The sequence below is a fragment of the Acinonyx jubatus genome, chromosome C2 (genome assembly GCF_027475565.1).
Source record: "Acinonyx jubatus isolate Ajub_Pintada_27869175 chromosome C2, VMU_Ajub_asm_v1.0, whole genome shotgun sequence".
Taxonomy (NCBI): domain Eukaryota; kingdom Metazoa; phylum Chordata; class Mammalia; order Carnivora; family Felidae; genus Acinonyx; species Acinonyx jubatus.
The window spans coordinates 141207232-141230433 of NC_069384.1; the positions used below are offsets into that span (position 1 = coordinate 141207232).

The 23202-nt window shown below is 39.1% G+C and overlaps 1 protein-coding gene across 21 annotated transcripts in view; it reads right to left on the minus strand.

Moving 5' to 3' along the window:
• Positions 1 to 23202, minus strand: part of NEK10 (NIMA related kinase 10) — a 229878-nt gene that overhangs the window by 148472 nt on the left and 58204 nt on the right. For 20 of the 21 annotated variants that reach the window (XR_008298033.1, XR_008298034.1, XM_027040905.2 and 17 more), the window contains 8 exons: positions 21938 to 22015; positions 20042 to 20106; positions 16133 to 16235; positions 15896 to 16024; positions 15193 to 15330; positions 12041 to 12086; positions 9189 to 9310; positions 8949 to 9051 (listed from right to left, as the gene is read on the minus strand). Coding sequence is in view for 19 of the 21 variants with exons in the window: in XM_027040905.2 (XP_026896706.2) it covers positions 8949 to 9051; positions 9189 to 9310; positions 12041 to 12086; positions 15193 to 15330; positions 15896 to 16024; positions 16133 to 16235; positions 20042 to 20106; positions 21938 to 22015 (784 nt within the window). In the remaining 2 variants the exon portion in view is untranslated. Of the gene's footprint in view, positions 1 to 8948; positions 9052 to 9188; positions 9311 to 12040; positions 12087 to 15192; positions 15331 to 15895; positions 16025 to 16132; positions 16236 to 20041; positions 20107 to 20271; positions 20334 to 21937; positions 22016 to 23202 lie in introns of those variants that run through there. The other variant, XM_027040914.2, reaches the window with a different exon arrangement.

Genomic DNA, 23202 nt, shown 5'->3' on the forward strand with positions numbered 1-23202 from the left:
CAGGACTATAGAGTCCAAAAGTCTCCAATGGTTTCAGTACCCTTACGAGGCTGGGCAGACTGATCAGATGTGTAGTACCATGTACTGTTGAACTAGTCTCTGTAAAAGTAGGCACTCCCACCTACTCACCATGCTGCTTCAGAGAACACGCTTTGGGAAAACTCGCAGAATGAAAATAACACGTCCAGAACACATCAGATTCTACCCTACACATTAAAAATTTCTTGGAGAACTAAATCATAACCCAATATGCCCATATGAAAACATACACTAAAATAAACTTTACTATCCTTGGTCTCTGATGTTTTTATAGGCGTTATAAACCCAACATTGGGAAGATTTTAGTTCCATTTTTTCCCTAAGATGGTAAGATTCGATGCCTCCTTATTCCCTCATGCAGTTGATTATGATGAGTTCATCTCACCAGAAGAGCATAACAATCATCTGGTCAGGACCAGGACTTTCAGGACACCCTGCACGAACTTTCTTGGGACTGCCATTCTCATCTTTTCCTCAAAGCCAACTGCTGTTCCAATCTCAGGATTACAGAATGACCCACTGGTGGTATGAGAATCTTAAAATTTTTTTTAGAAATTATATTTGACTGAGTTTGCTTCACTATTTCCTTATTTCACATGACCTAGCAGCAATATAAGGAACCCGGTGGGCTTGACAGAAAATATTCTTGCTTTCTCAGTGACATGAAGGCAATTTGCTGGCTAAGAGAAATTCCAGAAATCGTGTAGCCACCTTACTACACAGGTGCTATGTGGGTATGCAACACAAGTGACTCAACATTCTGTAGTCTTGAAAGAACACTCAAAGCTCTGTGCTGGCTTAAACTCAAATAGATACTGGTTAATGAGAAGTACTGTATCTGGTTAATGAGAAGTACACTACACAACAGGTTCAAAGCAAGACAGGTCAAGAGATCTACAAAAGCCACAGTCTTTTATGTGCCTATTTCATGAGAAGATTTTAGAAGTATAGGAGATAATAAGCATATGAGGGCTTTGATTTCCCTATCAGCAGTGCAATGCTAATTCATTTTTTCCTATAATGACATAGATTTCTCAGCAGCAGTTGAGCCAACGAATAACAATTAAAATCCTCTAATCCCCTAGAAAACAATTAAAATGCCAAGATCCTAGCAATACAAGACACATCTAATTTGATTTCCCAAACTTTGTTGGAATTCAAGAAAGTAAAGATTTTCCTTTCATGCTTTGCTGAGATGCTAGTGCGAGCTGCTTGTCCCTTTCCCCATTTTATACCTGATTTTCACCTTAATCCTCAGTCCCTCTTATATTGAACACTCTTCCCACAAAATCTCAGCTGTCAGATCAAGATCTCAAACCCAGGTATCTTCCCTAATCATTACTTTTTATTTGTAACTGACTTGTAAATATTTCTACATGGGGCTGTTTTAGTCTGTTTGCTCATTCATTCATTCATGTATCCATTTATTCAAAAAATATTACAGGGGCCCCTGGGTGGCTCTCAGTCGGTTAAGCGGCCGACTTCGGCTCAGGTCATGATCTCTCGGTTCGTGAGTTCGAGCCCCGTGTCGGGCTCTGTGCTGACAGCTCAGAGCCTGGAGCCTGTTTCAAATTCTGTGTCTCCCTCTCTCTGACCCTCCCCTGTTCATGCTCCGTCTCTCCCTGTCTCAAAAATAAATAAAACGTTAAAAAAAAATTAAAAAAAATATTATAAAGTGCCTTCTGAGAAACAAAGTCAGGAAAACCAGTTTCCCTTACCTCAAGGCGGGAATGGCAATCAACCACTGCCCTATGTGCTGTGAGAAAGGCAAGCCTCGTATACTACACTAAGGTGCCCAGAAACAGAATGTATCAGATGGGGACATCAAAGACTCCACCTGAGGAATGGTATTTGAATTGAGTAGCAGAGGGCAATGTAGGCAGATAGAGAGCCATGTTGGAAGTCACAGCGGTATAAAACCGCAGCCTGGTCTGTTCAGGAAAGAGCAATTTGTCCCATGAGGCCAGAGAAGGCAAAGGTGAGACCATGAAGAAAGGACTTTGGGTGCCCTAAGGAACCTAAACATTATCTTAAATGTTATAGGGGGCCACCTGAAGGACTTTAACCAGGAAAGGATACGAGCAGATTGCTAACGCAGTGTGTCCAAAACCTTACACCTGAAATCCCCTCACCCAGTTCTCTGCCAGTGGCATCACAATCTCCACAAACTCAGACTCTTTCTCACTGTTCTCACACGGAATCTTTTAAGTTCTGGGTCCCAATTAACTGCTGAATCCAATCCCTCTGCCATATCGTCTTCTCCTGCTGCCATAAGTAAAACCTACATCACATCTTTCCTGGACAAATGCAACAGTCTTTGGTGGCAAACACTGTGGACCAGCTCTCAAAAAGCTGTCAGCCCTTTCTCCCTTTCTATCTCCAACTGTAGAGGCTGAAAGCTCACCTAAATGGTCACTCTTACGGCTAAGGGTGGTCACATGACTCGGCTTTGGCCAACACAATGTAAGACATATAATGGGGACCTTCTACGAAAGATTTTCTTTAATGATAAAAGGGGATAGCCATAGCCGAGTAGCTGCCATCCTACTTCCTGTCTGAATTTGATAATGATGCTTAGAGCTCTGGCCAATCTGCTGAGGATAATGGAGAGAAAAGACAGAAATTCCTAGATCATGGATGACCTCCTTGAACTATTTTTTTTTTAATGTTTATTTTTCAGAGAGACAGAGACAGACCGTGAGCAGGGGAAGGGCAGAGAGAGAGGGAGACACAGAATATGAAGCAGGCTCCAGGCTCCGAGCTGTCAGCACAGAGCCCGACGCAGGGCTCAAACTTGAGTTGTGAGATCACGACCTGAGCTGAAGTTGGATGTTTAACAGACTGAGCCACCCAGGCGCCCCATCTCCTTGAACTATTAAATCAGCACTAGAATCGCCCACCTCCAGACCCCTTGTTACGAAATTACGTGTCCATTTGGCACAAGCCATTGTTGGTCTGGCCTTTTGCATCCAAACAGATTTTAACTGACACATCTCCTCAACTGGGGAATCTGTTTCCAATCTTTCCTTATGGTACCCCTTACCTACATTACAATTATCCTCCACATCCCATCTGATCACATAATTTCCAGCCTGAAAGTTTCCAAAGATAAGTCTCTGACCAAATATCAATGTTCGAGCTCCTCACCCACCCAAGTTTCTATCGTCTTGACATATTGAACATCCTGCTAATCCGTAAGCATACCGTACTGTTTCAGGTCTCTCACCCTTTGCATTTGCTGTACTCCCTGCCTGGAACGCTTTCCTACTCCACTCCTCACCTGAAGGCTCCACAGGCAGAGTCATCACATTTTCCCCTGTGCCTGATAGTTGTGATAGACTATAGAACTGTATATATATTAGTATATATTATTGTATACTAATTATATATACATTAGTATATATACAATTCTGTAGTAAACAATTATAAAATAATTGTATAGTAAACAATATATTATATATTTCTATATACAATTATATGTAATTGTAGACTATATATTTTTTTCCAATTCTCTTGGAAGGAGAAATACACCTTCACCCTTCAAACTTGACTTGCTTTGACCAATGAAATCAAGGCAGAAATTTTAAGAGCTGAGGTACGGTTGCTATGCCTTTTCTTCCCCGCCTCTGCAACGTGGAAACAGGTATAAAGGCGCTTTTAGCCAGCCTGGGTCTCTGAGCACAGCTCCCTTAGTGACCTACAGTGCATACACAGTATGTGCTAAGACAGAAACCTTCCTGTTTTAAGCCATCCAGTGTGGACAAATGTTTTCTTCCTTCCTTCTTTCCTTCCTTCCTTCCTTTCTTCCTTCCTTTCATTGTTTCTTTTTTTTTTTTTTTTTGGTAGATATATTGGATTATAGCTATTAATTTATATATTTTATACATTTTATAAGGTTATTAATTTATTTGTTTTAAGTAATCCCTCCACCCAACGTGGGACTCACACTCACGACCCTGAGATCAAGAGGGGTATGCTTTTCCAACTGAGCCAGCCAGGCGCCCCAAGGACAAACTTTTCCTGTAAACGACCAGATAACACATACTTAAGGCTTTAAGAGCCACACATGGTCTTGGTCACAAATTCTTTGGTTTTTCAACAGCCATCTAAAAATATAAAAACCATCATTAGCTCACAGGACATACAAAACCAGGCCACAGGTGGATCTGTCATACAGCCAGTGGCTTGCCATTGTTTTAAGCTACTGAGACTTGCAGGTCACCTTGTTACTGCAGCATAATATGACCTATCCCAACCAATATACTACTATTTTGCATAGACAGCTTTCTGGTCTTTATCACCCTGTAATGCAACTATGAGCTCCACAAAGATAGTAACCATGTCTGCCATGCTTCTCTTGTTCACAGCCAGATGCGGCAGCTCAGGAGTTAACTGCTGAATGAAGAACTCAACGTCTCTCCCATAAGACTGTGAGTTCAAGGAACAGAGGACACGGCTTTCATCTAACATGCACCCTGACATGCCTGGCATATGATGGCATTTGATAAGCGCTCGAGTCATTGATAAATGTTCCATTAAATCAAGTGGGGTTTTTTTGTTGTTATTACAGTAGCAACAACCAAATATCATTTGGGAAACATGGGGAAATGTGCACAGCCCTTTTGGTTGCGGGATGAACACGTGACCTCTTGAGTCATGCACTAAAGCCCATGTATAAAATCTATTAGCATAGTTGACTGAGTTTTATTTCTTCCTTTTTTCTTTTCTTTTTCTTTTCTTTTTTTTAATTTGGACTCAGGGAAGAAAATGGGAGCATGAGGGGCTTACACTAAAATGTGAGTATTTGAAAAGGTCAAGAAAAGGTGGGTCTACAAGCCAGTTCACTCCCAGAAGATCCCCTCCTTCTGAGCCATTCTACGATGGTACAGTATGGGTTTTACTTGACAAGTGGCAGCACTTAGGGCCGACCTTGACTATGCTTTGCCCCGCATGCCACTGAGGCAGGTCTGTTCCCTCATATGGCATCCAAAGGTTGCAAATAAATGCAGAGGCAAGAACTGGGCATGTTTCACAGGACAAGTCATTAAAATATACAGTCTTTTAAATGGAAATATATTTAGACATTAAAATTAGACAACATTTGTAAAACCACACATAGTTAAATATTAGTATAATAAGAGAAAGTTAATACTTTCTTCTCTGCTGCCTTATGAAGGCAAATTCCCAGCTAGTGTGCTTACTACAAATAACTGCACACCAACCTCAATCTTAAAACAGCTAATTCATCTACATTAAGAAAAAGAGAGGTTCCTGGGTGATTCAGTCGGTTAAGCGTCCAACTTTCGCCCAGGTCATGATCTCGAGCCCCGCATCAGGATCTGTGCTGATAGCTCAGAGCCTGGAGCCTATTCAGATTCTGTGTCTCCCTCTGTCTCAGTCCCTCCCCCACTCACCCCTGTCTATGTTTCTCTTTCTTTCCCTCTCAAAAACTAAACATTAAAAAAATTTTTTTTAAAGAATTTTTAAAAAAAATTCTTTAAAAATTTTTAAAATTTTTTTAAAAAAGAAAAAGAGTAATTTTATCTTTTCTAAAGATTTTCTTCTGCTTATATTTTCAATATATTTTGTCTCATGCATCTTAAACATCTCTTGCCAATTCTGTGTTTTCCTGGGAGTAAATAAGCCTTCTAGCACAAGAAAAGAGAAATGTAAAATATTCCAAGGCTGCCCCTTTGTGGTGACATACTTTCACACATACCACAGCCTATTTTTATAGGCTTTATGAATTGCAGCTTTATTTCAACCTCCCAAAATATGGGCATCTTCTACATTTGGTTTCAAATTAATGCTATACATTTTTTTTTTAATCTTTATCTTTGAGAAAGAGAGAGAGGAGAGACAGAGTGTGAGTCGGGGAGGGGCAGAGAGAGAGAGAGGGAGACACAGAATCTGAAGCAGGCTCCAGGCTCTGGGCTGAGCTGTCAGCATAAAGCCCAATGCGGGGTTCGAACTCACAGAGTGTGAGATCATCATGACCTGAGCTGAAGTCAGCCGCTTAACCGACAGAGCCACTCAGGCACTCAGTCTGGTGGTATTGTAAGTAAGTAAGTAAGTAATGCCTTCAAATTTGGAAGGAAAATGACTTCCATCTGAGAATACTACACCCACCAAACTACCAAGAGTACAAGGGTCCCATAAAAGTATTTGTGAATGCAAGCATCCAAAAATTATAAAATCCCAAACATTCTTTTTTTTTTTTAGGAAAGTACTGGCAGATACACTTCAGCAGAACAGGAGTGATGAATCTCTAAATTCTACACCTGAAACTAATATTACACTGTGTGTTAGCTAACTGGAATTTAAATAAAAATTTGAAAAAGAAAAAATAAATAAATACAAAGCAAGGGAAAAACACAGGATATAAGAGAGACTCCAATTAGAAAAGGGACAAATGTAAGTCTCAGGACAATGGCCGTGCAGCAGACCTAAATTCAAATCCAATCTACCTTTGCACCCAATCTATAGGAATTGGGTGTCCAAGAAAACAGAGTTAAAAGTAACTGCCCTGTGTGACCACATGAAAATAGTACAGAGAGGGCTTTTATAATCCTTTTAGAAGACGTGGGAAGAAGAAATAATAGGTATGTAGAAAAAGAAAACAAACAAAAAAGAAGACGATTATTAACTCCAAGAAAAACAAAAAAGGTCTATGAGAAAGGAAAGGTGATCAACACTGAACAATAATTATACAGTAATAATAATGTCAACACTGAATATTGACTTAACGCCAAATTGTGCAATAACTATATTGGAAGGATAGATCAGGAAAAAAAGGAAATAAGAAAACTAAATCCTCAACTATCGCAATAGAAAATCAAATGTCAGAAGAAGCTAAAGAGAATTAAAAGTGATCATTTTAGGAAAGCAGAACTGGGGATTGCAAAAAAGGTGTTTCTTTATAGAATTTTTAGCACTTCTATTTTTATTTTTTAGCACTATTTTATTTTGTCAAGTATTTTGATGTGCAGTACTGATTACAGAAAATAAATATAAAAATTAAGAAGTTAAGTTTAGATAGAAAATCAAGCTACAATAAAAAAGTAACCTCGGGGCGCCTGGGTGGCTCAGTCAGTTAAGCATCCGACTTTGGCTCAGGTCATGATTTCATGGTTCGTGAGTTCGAGCCCCGCATCAGGCCCTGTGCTGACAGCACAGAGCCTGGAGCCTGCTTCCGATTCTGTGTCTCCCTCTCTCTCTGCTCCTCCCCCGCTCATGCTCTGTCTCTCTCTCTCAAATATAAATAAAAATGTTTAAAATGAAAAAAAAAAAAAAAAGAGTAACCTCAACATCTTTAAATGTAACCAAAGGAAATAATTGCAGCTGATCTTAGTAAGAAAATAAAGTGCAGCATTGGCCAATACTCAGAAACATGGCCTGAATAGCCATCAGAGACACCATATACCAACACAGAACAAAACTGTTCAATCCTATTTAATAACATATAGATATAATAAATTTGATTTTTAATAATTCTCATTAACTTATAAATTAAAATACCTATATGTTTACAAATAGGAAAAATTATTAAAGAAACACAAGTCTAATTTAGAAATAGAAAAAAAAGTAAAAGCTCGTAAGTTTTTAAGATAAGTAAATATTTTATATTGAAATTATAATTAATTTCAAATGATTAAGCAAATGTGTGTCCAAGATGAGGATTCACAATTCTTTGGTCTCATTTTATATTTCACAAAGTACTGGCTTGGAAATATTTCCAAGTAACTTTGCATTGGAAGTTATCTATAGAGTTTCTGTTTGGGGCTGCTTTTTATATTTTAAACTAAGATATGATGCTCTACTATAAAAATCTGGACAATAGATCTAAGTGTTGTTACTGGAGACACATGGTTGTGGTAAAAGTGTACATTTGGAATTGACCTTATGAGGAATTAGATTCTTCTAAAACAAAGAGAATCAGCTTTAAAATGCTATAATGTGTCTCTCACATCAATAACATTCAGGGAAGTGATCTCCAGAGCTGAGTGCCTAAGGCAACCCATCGGAGGGCCCCCCCAAAATCTTGAAATCTGTAATTTTTTAGTGCACCCCTTTATATTTTATTTGTAGACTTATATACATTATGTCAAATAATTGTACAGTGCTATGTGTATAGAATTTATAAGTGAGCATATTATACTTTGGCAGTGTATTACAAAAAAAATGTTTTACCAATGGAATGTCATGAGCAAAAAGTATTCAGAGACCACTGATTTAGATATGTGTAGCCCTACTTAGAGTTGGTGAACGATTCATAGTCTATGAGAGGAACACAACTATTCACGAGTGAAAAGCAGGAGAAAGCTGAAGTATCAGTCAGGCTGAAAAGTGACTTTTAAGCTACGATTGAGAATTACACAGTTGTGGAGATAATTATACAATTTTATCTAACATTAGACCTACCTGCTTCAGTTGAAACTATTTTGATAAAAACTGATGCTGAAATATACAAATGTCTAGAATTTTCACAGCCTTTGATATGTACACTTGTCACCCATTTAGCACAGTCTCCGTTAAGAGTTCAAAACAATGCACTCACATGAGGTAGAGAAAAAAACCTAGAAACCACTGAATTGGGAAGTAAATCCTGAAGCATCCTACCAGTACTTTATTCTCTCACATGAGAAAAATGCAACTCAATCAAGAACTACACCGGTGACGTCCAGTTCAGTAGCCCCTCGTCACATAGGAATGTTTGCCTCAATGAAAACTTCATAGAATTTAAGATTCACATCTTCAGTCACACGAGCCACATTTCAAATGCCCAAAAGCCCCACACTGCACAGTGCAGATACAGAACATTCCCTTAAGTCCAGAAACTTCTATTGAACAACTTTGTTCTTGAATCATATTCAGGAGTTCTTAAAAACTTTGAAGATTCTTATACTTACTCACTGTTACTTTGTCCTTATCCCCCAACATAATGTTGTTTGGCGTTAGATCTCTGTGGACAATCCTCTTTTCCTTGTGTAAGTACCGAAGAGCTAAGCACAGCTTGAAGCAGCAAATAAAAAACAAATTTTATTTCCCCAAATACACACGTAACCGCTGATGATTACTACACACATCTCTAAGAAATCAGCTCAGAAATTCGCTGTTGTTTTAAAAAAGTAATGAAAATGAAAGTGTACCTGTATAAATATTTTCCATAGTCTTTCTTCAATAAAATGATGCTGTTTTTCCTTCAAAGAACTGAAATGCTCTCCAAGAGGGGCCCCTTCTATCAGCTCCATAACTATATACAACCTATCATCTATGAGAAAACAAGGGAAATATAACAGAAATTTAAATTCAATATATCTAGAAAAATGCATATGAATTAGAATCTGAGCTTCCCAGTGTGTATGCAGGGCACGGCACTGAAGGAATTAGAGAGGGGCTAAGATCCACTCAGCCCTGGGGGCGATGGGGGTGAGGGGCTCTCCAGGCAGCTAGAGCCCAGCGACAGTCTCTTCTGGCCACAGGCTACCTCCTAGCATAAGTTTATGCTGGCAAAAATGATCATTTTCGACACACACCAAGATGTGGAATGACTGGGAGGTGCTAAAGAGAACGAGTATATGATGCCAAGCCCAGGAGCCTTTCCTGAAGAGCGTTCCTCTCAGTAGTTTAAAATTTTACCCTTAAATCATGTCAGACATTCAGAAAATTGTATTTTTGAAGCGGACTGTTGCCCTAGCCTCATTGATGTACCTGACAGAATTTCGCACTGGAATCGTGCCACGGTCTTGCAATGACACAGCTGAAAACACAACCCATGATGGAAATTTCTGTGATGCCCCCTCTAGAGCAGAGAGAGAGCTGGACTGCCAGGGGTTTTATCTTAGGGCGACTGGGAACCTCATAACGGTGCTCATCTCCTTACCTTGGGTGCCAAGAAACAAAGTAAATTCTACTTTCTCCTCCAAAACCGATATGAAACTATTAACAATGTAGTGATATGCGTAATCTGTGATGTTTTGGATACATATAAAATATGTATGTACACAATATTTACAGAAATGAAATCGCACGATACATGTGCCACCACTTAATACTCTTTCACCCAACAGCCCGACATATCTGTGCACACAGATCCGTGCCTTCTTTCTGCTGCCTTCATAGTATTCCACAACACAGAGGGATCATCGTTTACTCTCCTAGAGGTAGACATTTGTATTGTTTTCCATTCTTCATTATCCCAAGAAGCACTCAGTGTATGTACTCATCTTACCCCTAGCATAACTTTTCCTCTCTTCTATTAATTGACTTTCTTTTTTTATTGAAGTATAATTAACGTACAAGGTTGTATTAGTTTTGAGTGTGCCGTGTCTATACATTACTCGGCGTACTCTGAATTCCCTTCCCCCGTCTCACCCATCCCCCATCCCTTAGCTTCATTTTTAATTTGCTACCTTTTAGTTCCTTTTCTCACAATTCCCTAATCTCTTTGATCGTATTTTAGGTATTTTTAAGCCACTTCCAATTCTTTTCGGAAGATGTCAGGTTGTAAAAGTTGTATTTTTTTTCTAATTTAAGATAAGTTGTGTCACTTCAGTAGTTCAAGTCAGAAGCCAATCTTGACCTCTAATGGGATGTGCGCTAAACTGTAAGAAATGACTCTAATATCAAGAATTCTATTATCAGGGGGCCAGGATTTACTGGACAGTTTCAGCACTGTGTTCCTTTGACTCATACAGGGGGAGGGAGATGGACAAAATAAAAAAATGCCACAGTACACAATAGGTTTGCATAATAATAGCACTTACAAAGAGGCAATGAGGAAGTCCCAACCACTGCTTTGTACATCCTTCCTCCAAATGATTTACTTTTAAACCTCATATGCTATGCACATCATCAAGGTTTATCAGTACTTTCATTGTTTCAGTCAAAAGTCCTGCATTGTTTTAAACCTGTAACTGAATTTGGCTTTACCTCAACCTTCCGCACCGATGACCTGCCTGCAGAATCAGTCAGGGATCCATTGCCACCTTGTGGCCATTATCGGAACTTCAAGTAAAAGAAATCTCAAAGACGTAGCCCCTCTGAATTTATTTGGGGGCGTGAAAAATGTCATCTAAGCCAACAAAACAATTTTTCATCTTGTCTTGAATAAGCCATGATTCTTAAGTTCTCTCATTGTTCTTAAGCTTCTTAAGCTTCTCTCATTTTTTTAAACGTTTATTTTTGAGCGAGACAGAGACAGAAACAGAGACAGAGAATCCCAAGCCAGCTCCGCACTGTCAGCGCAGAGATGGATGTGGGGCTGGAACTCATGAACTGTGAGGTGGTGACCCGAGGCCGAGATCTTGACCTAGGCCAAAACCAAGGGTGGGACACTTAACCGACTGAGTCACCCAGAGGCACCCCCTACTTTGCTTCTCACCTGATCCTACTAAGGTTTTGTGTGTGTGAGAGAGAAAATAGCCCAAATAACTGTTTGCTTTGTTCATGCGGTGTCTTTCAGGCAGGAGTCTAAGTCCTTTATAGCTGTATCTTTAGGTCATTGATTATACCACTGTTTCACTGATGAAGAAAGAGATGCACAAGGTCTTCCACAAATTGAGAAAATAGTTAAAAAAAAGAAAAGAATTGATTAAGCTTATTTTGTGACATTCTAGTGGAAAACTATATAATATAGAAACTTTTCCTTAATTAGAAATATCATGAAGTGCTCCTGGGGGGCTCAGTCAGTTAAGTGTCTGACTGCAGCTCAGGTCATGATCTTGTGGTTTGTGAGTTCGAGCCCCACATCGGGCTCTGTGCTGACAGCTGGGAGCCTGGAGCCTGCTTTGGATTCTGTGTCTCCTTCTCTCTCTGCCCCTCCCCCACTCAAGCTCTGTCTCTCTCTCTCTCTCTCTCTGTCTCTCAAAAAAATAAACATAAAATATACATATATATATATATATACACATATATATATGTGTGTGTATACACACACACACACACACACACACACACACACACACACACCTACACATGTATCATGAAAACTCATACTTACTTTCCAGAAATGTTTTGTAATAGCGTACAACATTGGGATGATAGAGCTAGAAGAAAATAAATAACAAACATTACATTACTTCAATATATAAACTTGTTTTCACAATTTAGTTGGACTTCATATTTGAAAACAACAAGAAAATTACTGTATTTATATTTATCTATAAAATTAAGCATTTTAAGATATCATCTAACTGAGATTTGAGATTTTTTGGGATTCTTTTTATTTGCTACCTACAAAACTAACCTGAAAATAGCAATCTCCCATTAGAGCCTTTTATCAAATAAAAAAAACTGATGGTGTTTTATCACCTAATTTAACATTTTAGGTAAATTTTAGAACTCAAAGTAACCTGAAGAATTCATTTAGCTCTCCCCATCCCAACACCACGCACACACTGCATTGAGAAGAAACAGAAATGAAGGAATTTGTGTTGAATACGTATACCATTGTTCCTTACCACTCCTTACCACTTAAATATTTATATATACTGTTTGTTTCTATTTACATTTTGTGTCTTTCTATGCTCTCCAAACTGGTTAGTATGAAACTGAAATAATCTAAGACTTACTAACTCCATTTAAATTATAATAGTTGGCAAGGACACCCTTCTTGGCCAAAATTTGGTCAGGTTTCTCTAAGACCTCTTCTTGACTAGGCCTCATTCTTGCCCTGCTTTGTTTCGTCAAGAATCCTGCCAAGTCAGGTTAGCAAGAATCTCCCCACTCCTGATATCCAATCAAGTTCCTCATCACCCCATCTTTGATAGCTTAGGAAGTTCTTTTGAGTAATTTTCCATCTATTCACCCCCCTCACCTGGCCTGTTGGTTGTAAATACTAGCTATTGCTGTTGTATTTGGAGTTGAGCTCAATCTCTCTCCCCTGCTGCCATAGTTTGACTTCTATCTCAATAGTCTTGAGTGAAGTCTTCCTGGCCACTTTCAAGAAGCTTTCAGTGCAATTTCTCTCTTGTTATTGTAATGTTTATTTATGTATTCTGAGAGAGAAAGTGTGCAGGGGAGGGGCAGAGAGAGAGGGAGAGAAAGAATCCCAAGCAGGCTCCACAGTGTCAGCTCAGAGCCCGACGTGGGGCTCGACCCCACAACAGTGAGATCATGACCCGAGCCAAAATAGAGTTGGTTGTTAAACCAACCGAGCCACCCAGATGCCCCTACAATTTCTCTCTGGTGTAGGTTTACCTCAGGATATCACATGAAAATTCTGCTTTTTCAAAACTTTCATTTTCTACAAGTATACTAAAATGTTTATAGTTGCTTTTTTATAATTTAAGTGTCTAGGCAAACTGAAATTTCTTTTATCTCAGAATTGTTGACATTTCATTTCATTTCATTTCATTTACAAATGGCTTGCGTTTCTTTTTGGTCTTTCTTCTTGCTTTTTTGAAGGGGAATCTCGTAACTGTCCACCAAACTCCTACCCGCCCAATCCTCCAATGCAATTGAGTTCTAGTGGAACATGGCTTCCCACGAGATTGTATCTCTCAGCCTCTCCTGTAGCTATGAGAGGGACTATCGCTAAGTTCGCACCAAGGGTATGTAAGGGGAAACGTGTGCTCCTAGGTCTGAGTCCTAAACGTTGGGAATGCCCCGACCCTCACGCTCTTCTTCTTCCCTCTTTGGATGTGAATATGCCTGTGGTAGTTTCAACCCTACAGATGAAGACAATGAATGCCCTAGGAGGCAGCAGCACAGTAAGAGAGGAAGAGCCAACATCCCCCAGATGACTGCGTGGAACGGAGAACATTCCCAACCTGGTCCACTCACTCTGGATTGTTACATCAAAGAGAAATAGCCCGTTGCATTGTGAGACCCCTTGTTTAAGCCAATGTATTGTGGAGCCTCTTTCTTACTGCGGCTTAGTCTTAATCTTAAAAAATATACTCTCCTTTTCTAGTTCCATTTCTGTCACTTCTGTCTGCTATCCCCTTTTCCTTTTAGGACTCAGGGTTATTTACTATCCTTTCCATTGGTTCAGTCCTCTGGTAAGAGTGCAACTGTACAATTTTGAGTTATCTCAAAGTCCAAACACGTGCCTCTTAAATGTCCCCGCCCGGACATTTTCTTTTCTGAGGAAATGTGCTAAAACAACATCTGCCTCATCAACTCTCCAGTGGCCAGCAGATTTTAAACAATAAGGGGCCAGGTAAGCAAAAGAGTCATATTCTAGACCCTAGCTCACTGGCCGGGACTGTATCCAGATCGGAGTTCAAATGACGATACTAAATCACCTTACAGCAAAAGCCACGCTCCAGCCTTGTGCTAGAGTGAGAGAGCACACTGCCAAAGGTGAAGGTGCCCTCAACACAAGCAAACACTGGCTTCGTAAAATCCAGTCTGTTAATGATAGTATTTACTGTAATTTGTGAACTGGAGAAGAACTACAGATTTCAATGAAGAAAGATCATATATATTTAATGATCTTTAAGTCCCAGCACAGACACTATACAAATTTAACTCCTGGAGAACACAACGCAGTGAAGCTGGTGGTTCTCCACAGGAGTTATAAATGAACAGTATCCACGATGAATGTATAAATAAGGAAAGCTGAAAAAGAAACCCATGTATTCTTGGATCACGAAATCCAACCTCACTTCTCTTCTGACATGTTTATTCTTTCTCCCCAAACACACCTTCATAATGATAGTTAATTGAGTTGTTACATTATGTCAGAATATTCAACTCATGCCAATAAATAATAACCCATCTTGGAAATCTACTTTTAGATTTAATAAGCTGTATTTGAAGAATGTTAACAGCTTGATTCCACTTGACAAAAGTCAGGGAACTGTTAGTCATATGCTTATGCATGTAACTAAGTAACCAAATATTCTCTACTCTAATGAGAAGGAAATGGATATGCTTGCAATTTAAAAAGAAGGATGTTTCACATATGAGGCATTCTCTTGTAAACTCAGTCATTCTGCACCCCAAACCTTGATATAAACTCCAGAAAGTCTTTCTGTGGTTCAATGTCAAGCCTCAGGAAAAAAATCTAACTAAAATGTTACCACTTCAATGCCAATTATTTTAAACAGAACCAGTTCTTAAATAGCATGGACAAGAATAGCACAAGAACTCTACTGATGACATTTAGGTAAGGTACATATCTTCATAAACAAGAAAAGCACTTACCTGCTCTTTAATTATGGTTAATTCAGAAACAATATTCTTTACACTGCTGTCTCGATCTTTTTTATCCTTTCCAAATGCTGGGTTATGTAAATTGACCTCTTTCATTGCCAAAAGATTTTGACCACTACGCTTTCTAACCTAAAATAAGACCAAAAAATAAAATAAAATAAAATAAAATAAAATAAAATAAAATAAAATAAAACAAAATAAAAATAATAATAAAGTGGGGGTAGAAAGAGGGGGAAAAGAGATAGATTAATAAGTCACATGATTCAACCAAGGAATCTAAATAATCTAAATAAGCAACAGAACTTTTACAATTTTATTTGTATGTACCCTAAAATCAGTTCAAAAAACTGGTTCTCTCCTGGGCGGTCTGCACCATTCAGTAGGATTTTACCGGGAACCTATCGAAAACTCTGGTGTGAATTTAGAGAAAGTGTCATGCACTAGGACAAGCCATTTTTACTATTTTTTGGTGAGACATTAATAATGGCTCTTGTCTTCAAAGACCAGTGGCCAATTTCTAGAGCTGAGAGGTGTACTGAGATAACATCAGTACAGCTATCTGATGGGCGAAAATCTAATTTGCGTATCTATTTTCCAATAATGAGGGAGCCAATCCGGTTGCATGGGTGTGTGCAAGTGGGATATCTGGTTTGCTTGGGAAGGTCAGAGAAGTGTTCTCCAAGGGCAACGTCACCTTGTAAACACAGCCGAAAGCCCCACTTCCAAGATGATCCAGAACTGCATAGTTGCCTATGTATTTCAAAGGAGCTTTATTCTGATTAATGCTTTCAATATTTTCAGCAATTTGCTTCAGTTCATCATCCTAACCAAAAAAAAAAAAACAAAAACAAAAACAAGGAAATGGGCACTATGATAATTTGCATCCTGCCCACACAGCAGCCTGCCCAAGTATTTGAAACTCAGGACTTACCGCTAACAAATTCAACTTGGATACCAATTCTTCATAAGCGCTGATATCACGAACATAATGTCCTATATCGATGAAGATCTCAAACAGGTCGGTGGGAAAAAGCCTACAGGGAAAATGCACACACATACACTTCATGTAGGTCTTGGTAACTGTTCCTCATTCCTTCCCTTTGGGAGCTAACCCATTCACAGATTCATTACATTAAGCAAATTTAACTTCCTTAGGATATCAACAAAGCGGGGGCAAATAGTACTCACCAGCGTATCTCACAAAAATGAACTAGAACTACAGTTCTTAAGGGATAAGGAAAAGCCACCAGAGAGGAAAGTTTCTAGAGATACAACACTGTGCTTACAATTGACAATACTGGGCTGTACACTTGAAAATTTGTCAAGAGAGCAGATCTCACGTTATGATAAAGGATATACAAAGACCTTATTTGTGAAATATTTAGGGGTGCAGGCATTAAACATTTGGGGAAGGAATGTTTATGGGGTGTTTATGGAGTGCTGAACACTTACATAAATGCCATTTGATTCAGTCCTCATGTTAACCCTAGGAGGTAAATACTAACCCCATTGTTAAATGTTTCATGAAAATAAAATAAAAATACAGGTAAATGAAAAAAAAATGGAGAGATTTATGCATCCTTTCCAACGTACTGGTTTCAAGGGCTTAGTAAAATCTTTTAAGTCCACAAAAATGAAGGGTTTAGGGCCTTGAAATAAAAGGTTATAATAATTTTACTCACTTTTCTTCCCTCAAATTCAAGGATCATTTGTAAATAAAGTAACAACATAAAATGTTCCAACGCTTCTGAACAAAAGGCATTATATTAACGTAAGCTCTTATTTCTGTTCTGCCGTTTAACAATAGAATCCTAGTAAGAACTTGGGCTATGATTTTGGCCAGCCTGCCCGATACAATGCCAGGCAGACCACACATGTAGGTGACTGTTTTCTTCCCAAGGGGGTGATGTTTCTGTCACACTCACCAGCACAGCCTCGTGAGCCAAGAAAACCCAGCCCTTTCCCCTTCAAATGAGCACCTACCCTATGAAAGACATCCAGACAAATACTTTTTCTATGGATTAAGAGCAAAGGATTAGGCCAACTTTGGCATTTCTGAATGCATAAGAACAGGCATATATTTTGATGTCATCCATTTAAAACATTAACTCAACAAGATACTAGCAAATCGAATGCAACAGCATATCAAAAGAATTATTCACCATGATCAAGTGGGATTCGTTCCTGGGCTGCGGGGCTGGTTCAACATTCGCAAATCAATCAATGTGATACATCACATTAATAAAAGAAAAGATAAGAACCATATGGTCCTGTCAACCGATACAGAAAAAGCATTTGAAAATTCAGCATCCTTTTTTAATAAAAACCCTCAAGAAAGTCGGGATAGAAGGAACATATTTAAACATCATAAAAGCCATTTATGAAAAGCCCACAGATAATATCATCCTCAATGGGGAAAAACTGAGAGCTTTTCCCCTGAGATCAGGAATACTACAGGGATGTCCACGCTCACCACTGTTGTTTAACATAGTGTTGGAGGTTCTAGCATCAGAAATCAGACAACAAAAGGAAATCAAAGGCATCAAAATTGGCAAAGATGAAGTCAAGCTTTCACTTTTTGCAGATGACATGATATCATACATGGAAAACCCGACAGACTCCACCAAAAGTCTGCTAGAACTGATACATAATTCAGCAAAGTTGCAGGATACAAAAATCAATGTACAGAAATCGGTTGCATTCTTATACACTGATAATGAAGCAACAGAGACAAATAAACAAACTTATCCCATTCATAACTGCACCAAGAATCCTAAAATACCTAGGAATAAACCTAACCAAAGATGTAGAAGATCTGTATGCTGAAAACTATAGAAAGGAAATTGAAGAAGACACAAAGAAATGGAAAAACATTCCATGCTCATGGGTTGGAAGAATAAATATTGTTAAAATGTCAATACCACCCAAAGCAATCTACACAATCAATGCAATCCCAATCAAAATTGCACCAGCATTCTTCTCGAAGCTAGAACAAGTAATCCTAAAATTTGTATGGAACCACAAAAGACTCTGAATAGCCACAGGAATATTGAAGGAGAAGACCAAAGTGGGAGGCATCACAATCCCAGACTTTAGCCTCTACTACAAAGCTGTAATCATCAAGACAGCGTGGTATTGGCACAAAAACAGACACATAGACCAATGGAATAGAATAGAAAACCCAGAACTAGACCCACAAACGTATGGCCAACTAATCTTTGACAAAGCAGGAAAGAACATCCAATGGAAAAAAGACAGTCTCTTCAACAAACGGTGCTGGGAGAACTGGACGGCAACATGCAGAAGAATGAAACTAGACCACTTTCTCACACCATTCACAAAAATAAACTCAAAATGGATAAAGGACCTGAATGTGAGACAGGAAACCATCAAAACCCTAGAGGAGAAAGCAGGAAAAGACCTCTCTGACCTCAGCTGCAGCAGTTTCTTACTTGACACATCTCCAAAGGTAAGGGAATTAAAAGCAAAAATGAACTATTGGGACCTCATGAAGATAAAAAGCTTCTGCACTGCAAAGGAAACAATCAACAAAACTAAAAGGCAACGGACAGAATGGGAAAAGATATTTCCAAATGACGTATCAGATAAAGGGCTAATATCCAAAATCTATAAAGAACTCACCAAACTCCACACCCGAAAAACAAATAATCCAGTGAAGAAATGGCCAGAAAACACGAATAGACACTTCTCTGAAGAAGATATCCAGATGGCCAACAGGCACATGAAAAGATGCTCAACGTCACTTCTCATCAGGGAAATACAAATCAAAACCACACTTAGATATCACCTCACGCCAGTCAGAGTGGCCAAAATGAACAAATCAGGAGACTATAGATGCTGGAGAGGATGTGGAGAAACGGCAACCCTCTCGCACTGTTGGTGGGAATACAAACTGGTGCAGCCGCTCTGGAAAACAGTGTAGAGGTTCCTCAAAAAATTAAAAATAGGTGTACCCTATGACCCAGCAATAGCACTGCTAGGAATCTACCCAAGGGATACAGGAGTGCTGATGCATAGGGGCGCTTGTACCCCAATGTTTATAGCAGCACTTTCATCAATAGCCAAATTATGGAAAGAGCCTAAATGTCCATCAACTGATGAATGGATAAAGAAATTGTGGTTTATATACACAACGGAGTACTACGTGGCAATGAGAAAGAATGAAATATGGCCTTTTGTAGCAACGTGGATGGAACTGAAGAGTGTTATGCTAAGTGAAATAAGTCATACAGAGAAAGACAGATACCATATGTTTTCACTCCTATGTAGATGGATCCTGAGAAACTTAACAGAAGACCATGGAGGAGGGGAAGGAAAAAAAAAAAAAAAGAGGTTAAAGAGGGAGGGAGCCAAAACATAAGAGACTCTTAAAAACTGAGAACAAACTGAGGGTTGATGGGGGGTGGGAGGGAGGGGAAAGTGAGTGATGGGCATTGAGGAGGGCACCTTTTGGGATGAGCACTGGGTGTTGTATGGAAACCAATTTGACAATAATTTTCATATTAAAAAATAATAAAATAAAACGTTAATGTCCCAAAAAAAAGAAAAAAGGAAAACTAAAACCCATAGCAGTCACAGTAATTAAGAAAAGTTGGATTGATAGAGTGATTGATTCCTTCTCTTTCTTCCGCATTTACTTCACTTTCAGTGTTAAGATATCACTAGGGTAATTCTGTGTTATCTGTGGATTCTAGAAAATCTGAAAACACATGTTCTATGTACTGACTCATTCCTCTCTTACTGTTTGCATCTAAATCAGGTGTGTGCAAACAGGTCGATCTCATGACCGCTGATCACTTAAATTTCTCTAAGCTCATACCTTTTAAAGAGTGGTCTGTTTCTTTCCATACTGAATAGAAACCTCAATGCTCTGAACGCGTAACACTGGAAAATAAAAGGATATGGGATTCTTAAATGGTAGCTCGACAAATGAAAACATTGCCAGGATAACATTATCATGAACTAAACATTACAGTGGCTTTACTGTGAGTGAGTGGCTGGCCTACGTGGGAGCCAAAGCTTAGGACTGAAAATGAAATCCATCAATACCTGGGGTAAGTCTCATGCTTTAAGAAAGCATTTATGGTGTAGAACGCTATGACGCTGGCCTTGTTTCACTCAGGACTTGTCATTAATTCCTTTCTAGAAAGTACAAAATGAACAGAGACCAGAAATAAAATTCCTACTCTGAGAAAACCAAACATCCAAAGATTTTCAGGAGCTCAAGGTTTATTTTGTTTCTAGCCTGCTATGTATGCCTCGATATTTATATGGCTTCTATGAGAAAATAAACACTCGAAATGATGACATATAAAAATAGCCACAGGCACACTGGACTCAAACTTGACAAATTGGTCTCTTGAGTAAAGAGTCTTAAGCGTTCCCCAGATAGAACAATCTACAGTAACTCCCGAGAACACTCAGAAAGAGGCCTGTGAGACTTTACCAAAGAAAAATAAATGTCTAAATGTCTGACGGTGTGCAATGCCAAGAAAAAAACCAGAGAGCCCCCGGCCTGCAGTTGGGCCTGTATAATAGGCCACCACTGGGGTGATCGAGGTCTGCTGAACTCGAATGTGGAATCCTTCATAAAATTAGTGGTCTGAATACAGAAGGGTGACAAATAAACTTGCCCAGAGAAGCCAGGCAGACAACACAATGATGTTAAAGAGCCTGGTGGAGGGCAGTGGAGGCAGTGAGAAAGGAGGACACAAATGTTCCTCAAAAGCCATTTCAATTTGAAGTTTTAAAAACCCTCTCCTGGCTTAACAAAATGCATCTGCACGATGGGTTTGATTTAATCTGCTGTCCAACATCACGTCCACACGCCTGTGGTGCACCAAGGAAATTAAGTCCCGCTCCTGTCCGTCGTCACGGGTAGCTCTCTTCTGCCTGCCAGCCCACAGATACTACCAAGAATTCTCTGCTAGTCTTGACTGTCATTCTGGGTGGGAGCTCTTCAGTCAGAATGGAGGCAAACGTGGTGTCTTATGTCCTTTTCTAAATGGCATGGGGGGAATACGAGCTCCAAGTACTGCAAAGGCTTACTTTAAACCGGATTTTATCTTTCCGGTGCCTTCGGGGACACTGTCCCCTGACACACACAGGACCCTGCAGTAACGTGCCCCCTTCTTACCCACACGCGAGGCCTCATGCCCCTCCCCTGACCACGCACCCCAGCCCCACCCAGCAGCCTAAGCACACTCTGAGCTGCCAGGCCCTCGCACTTTGCACATGGTGTTCCCTCTGTGCAGAATGCCTTTCCACCCTGTAGCAGATGCCATGGCTGCCCCACTCATATCTCCTTATTGACTTAGCAAGTCTCTTCTCATCCACCAAGATCCATTTCACAGGCCTTCCTTTGTAAAGGTGAAGTGTTACTGACTGTGGTCCATGCTTAAAGATGGAATATCGATTTCCTCTTACAATTTTCTGATATGTAAGCAAGTATTCCATATTTTGAAAAAATAGAACTTACTGATGAGCAAAGAAATACATAAATAAAATCACCTAATTCACCTCCCACCCCAGAGAAACTACTGTTAAGCCTTTTATGTTGTTTTCACAGCATTTGTTTTCATGCCAGCCTCCCTCACCAGATATTTTTCCCTCACGGTCGGTACAGAGACCAGTGCTAAAAATTACAGATTGTACTATTAAAGTTTCCCCAGATTTCAGTAACTTGATATTAAAGAACAATGGACATGCTTATTACCTGTAACAGATTAGTTTTTGCTGCATTCTTTTGTTTGTTTGGTAAAATTAACTTTGCTATTGTATATATACCATTTTCCTGGAAGAATAAAAGGGCCATGTTATCAGTGACAGTGACAATGCCATAAAGAAACACAAGCACAAAGAAGCAACTAAACAATCTCAAAAATTAATATTAGAGAAGAAATATTAGTATAATTTTGGAACTTTGTGTAAACTTATAGGGGAATATTAAATATGTCAATGTAGCACCAAACACTGGAGCCACAATCTTAAAATTTCAGCTGTCTTTAGAGTCATAAATAATAAAGCATGTCAATTTAAAGTAATTTAAATACTTCATTTTTTAATGTTTATTTATTTATTTTGAGAGAGAGAGGGATAGAGAGTGAGCAAGGGAGAGGCAGAGAAAAGGAGAGCATCCCAAGCAGGGTCCACACTGTTAGCATAGAGCCCAACACAGGGTTCAGTCCCATGAACCACGAGATCATGACCTGAGCCAAAACCAAGAGTTGGACGCTTAACCAACTGAGCCATCCAGGCTCCCCTTAAATATTTTAAAAACAAAGAATAGGGGATAAAAAGGCACACAGTAAAGGGATACAAGTATCTTTATACTTTGCATTTTAAATATCTGATTATGAAATACAATTTCTCCCTTTATAGTTTGGTAGTTAAACAATACACATAGATAAATCATTGTAGAAAAGAAAATGGAAAAAATAAAAGAAACAAGAGTAATAGATTTAAAGAATGAAGGTTATGCATGAAAAGCCTAAAGTATAGAAAGTGATCCTTCTATACTCTAATGCAAATATACACATGGCAGAATGAACAAAAAGTGCTAACTTACTGCTACCTTTTGATTATCTATTAAATATTTAATTTACTGAACTCTGTTATATGGGGGCACTTACATTATAACTGTGAAGAGCTTTACCTGCCTTAATGCATTTGGTCTTTATAGCTATTCTGTGAATTTGTCTATAATTTCCCTGCTTTATATATGACAAAACCAACTATTAGAGAGGCTGAGTCATTTTTTTCCAGTGGCCAAGCCACCAGGTAACGATATTAGGAACTGAACCTCAATGTGACCAAGTCCATATGCCCTGCTCCCCCGTGGCCTTCTGGTTTGCTGAGTTTCCCCTCGGGACTCTGAGCATCGGTGATCTGATCTCTTACTACCTCTCATGTATTTTGAAGATGAAGTCAGGTAGTGTATACTACTGTATATGTAGTGGACTGATTAATGAATCAAGCTTT